This window comes from Miscanthus floridulus, chromosome 17 (assembly GCF_019320115.1).
Source record: "Miscanthus floridulus cultivar M001 chromosome 17, ASM1932011v1, whole genome shotgun sequence".
Classification (NCBI taxonomy): Eukaryota; Viridiplantae; Streptophyta; class Magnoliopsida; order Poales; family Poaceae; genus Miscanthus; species Miscanthus floridulus.
Genome location: NC_089596.1, coordinates 68,190,690 through 68,193,139, shown reverse-complemented (window position 1 = coordinate 68,193,139; position 2,450 = coordinate 68,190,690). Strand labels below are relative to the sequence as shown.

General features: G+C 53.8%; 1 protein-coding gene across 1 annotated transcript; it reads right to left on the bottom strand.

The window, feature by feature from the left end:
• Window positions 1-846: 846 nt before the first annotated feature.
• Window positions 847-1,990, bottom strand: LOC136518697 (protein GAST1-like). The gene is made up of 4 exons (XM_066512382.1): window positions 1,689-1,990; window positions 1,417-1,533; window positions 1,245-1,278; window positions 847-1,144 (listed from the first exon to the last, which is right to left on the bottom strand). The coding sequence occupies exons 1-4, from the start codon at window positions 1,773-1,775 to the stop codon at window positions 963-965; spliced, it is 420 nt and encodes a 139-aa protein (XP_066368479.1). The 5' UTR covers window positions 1,776-1,990; the 3' UTR covers window positions 847-962.
• Between the last annotated feature and the right edge of the window lie 460 nt (window positions 1,991-2,450).

Genomic DNA, 2,450 nt, shown 5'->3' with positions numbered 1-2,450 from the left:
AGTTGTATTTCCCACAACTATTCGCACCAACTCAGGTTATCGGACAACTCTGCTCTCATTGAGATTCGTGTTGGTCAAATGTCGTTCTCGCGTTTGTGAGCACGAGATTGAATTTGTTTTCTCGCGATAAGTGCTCGTCTCCGCTCCCTTCTCTCTTCAACTGAACAACTTTTGCAACTGTTCCACTCCCGTCCTGCATGCTTGCATCATGGAAGGGTGGCTGAGGGCATGGGGTAGCCTGGCTGCTGTGTGCCGAGTGCTGAAGCGTGCGTACAGGTGCAGGCGTGCTGAAGTGATGGATTGGAAGTGACAATGACATGAACTGGTACTTCTACAGCGTAGTAGTACAGAGGTAGGAGTAGCTAGCCTGACTGCCTCTCTGCTTGCTTTCGGCTGAGCGAGAGCGAAACGTCTATCGCTACTGCAAAGTGAGAATCTTTGGCATTTAAGAAGGACCGGAGACAGGGATACCACTGCGAGGGCAACTGTCTCCGGTCCTTCTTGAATGCCAAAGATTCTCACTTTGCAGTAGCGATAGACGTTTCGCTCTCGCTCAGCCGAAAGTAAGCAGAGAGGCAGCCAAGCTAGCTACTCCTACCTCTATACTATTAGTCCGTAGGAGTACCAGTTCATGTCATTGCCACCTCCAATCTATCATTTCAGCACGTCTGCACCTGTACGCACGCTTCAGCACTTAGCACTCAGCACACAGCAGCCAGGCTACCCCATGCCCTTAGCCACCCTTCCATGATGCAAGCATGCAGGACGGGAGTGGAACAGTTGCAAAAGTTGTTCGGTTGAAGAGAGAAGGGAGCGGAGACGGGCACTTATCGAGAGAAAACAAATTCAATCTTGTGCTCATGGACACGAGAACGACATTTGACCGGTATGAATCTCAATAAAAACAGAGCTGTCCGATAACTTGAGTTGGTGCACATAGTTGTGGGAAATACAATTTGCGCCTAGGGGCACTTGGGGCCTCCCCTCTTGGTCTTCCAGTTGTTGTAGCAGGGGCAGGTGTTCTTGTTGCCGTAGGTGCCCGCCGGCACGCACAGGCACGCCGCGCAGCACTTTCGGCAGAAGAAGAGGCATGGCTTCCGGTACGCCGTCGCCGAGCACCTCGCCGCGCACCGGCCGCCGCACTCTGTTGCAAACACGCACGCACGCAGCACAGCAACATCTTCAGTACTACTGCTCTATAGTATTATATTCGTCGACGACGAGCGATTCAGAGAGGTGCTAACCTTGGGGCTGGAGGCTTCCGGGGGTGACACCGTACTGCAGATAATTGAACATTAACCAAGGTAAAATCAGAGCCACATTCATTCCACCAGTCATGATACTGTGCTTGATTGTATCGGCCGCTGTCGCCACCGTACCGTACGTGTTGTGTTGATAACTTGGTATGGTACTCACCATTGGCAATGGGAATGCGTTGGGCTTGGCTGGCCGAGGAGGAGCAGCGGAGGAGTTCATCGCGGAAGAACCGGCCGGTGCCAGAGCTGGACCCGGCGACGGCACGAAGTAAACGGCCTGAATGAACGTACGGAAAAGAAACTCACGGCATGAGCATGAGCAACAGCAACTGCGAATTACAGCACTATTGAATATTGATGCATGGGATGGGACCAAGAAATTTGCCGCATCTGCTGTGCCAATATATATGAATGAGAGAGGGACAGATCGACCTGGCCTCCTTGTTGGGAGAGAAGCGCGACCACCAGCATTGCCGCGCAGCAGAGCAGCAGCAGCGACCGTGGGCTCTTCCTCTTCATGGCTGAGATGCTAGCTCTCGCCGCACTCTTGAAGCCTGAACCTCGAGCAAAGATGGAATAATGGAAGAAGTGAAGGAGTGGTGAACCGGCCTTCAAAGTTAGCTCCTGAACTAGCAATTTTGATTCAACGTTCAAGCTACCGGGTGTAGCTATATATGCGTACTACCTGGCTACTAGATCTTTGCCCCTCGACCCCTGTTTGCCTTAGCTTGTGAGGGAACATCAGCCAGCAGCATGCTATTCAACCTGCAGACCAGCAGTTGGACCGGGACAATGCATGCTTGCTGCAGTTTTGGTAGCTTTTCTGGCGGCTGGGCGCGCCCCGCCGCGCCGGCCATCCAGCCCACAGGGGTCCAGGGGTATGTGGTGGGCAGCTGGCAGATGCGAACGGCGGTTAGGGTAGCCCGATCGAGCTTTTGGCACATCACGGCACGGGCGACGAACAAGAACAAATTCATGGGTCCGTGCCCGCCGGCCATGTGAGCAACCCCATGCGTCCATGCGACGGGATTAACATAACCCAAACGCCATGCCATCTTCGCGCACGCTTGCAAAGTTGAAGGATCGAAGGCTACCTGTCGCATCGCATTCGCATGTGACATGGAGCGGAGGCAAAGCGAAGAGACTCAGCGCTCAGGCACGCAACACGCATGCAGCGAACAGGGCAGGGAGCCA

What these genes read in the sequence shown, in the direction of transcription:
- LOC136518697 (XM_066512382.1), bottom strand. Translation starts at nt 1,775, where the DNA reads ATGAAGAGGAAGAGCCCACGGTCGCTGCTGCTGCTCTGCTGCGCGGCA. An exon ending in TCTCCCAACAAGGAGGCCAG is followed by an intron (nt 1,534 to 1,688) that starts GTCGATCTGTCC and finishes ACGTTCATTCAG; the next exon opens with GCCGTTTACTTCGTGCCGTC. An exon ending in CGGAAGCCTCCAGCCCCAAG is followed by an intron (nt 1,145 to 1,244) that starts GTTAGCACCTCT and finishes TGTTTGCAACAG; the next exon opens with AGTGCGGCGGCCGGTGCGCG.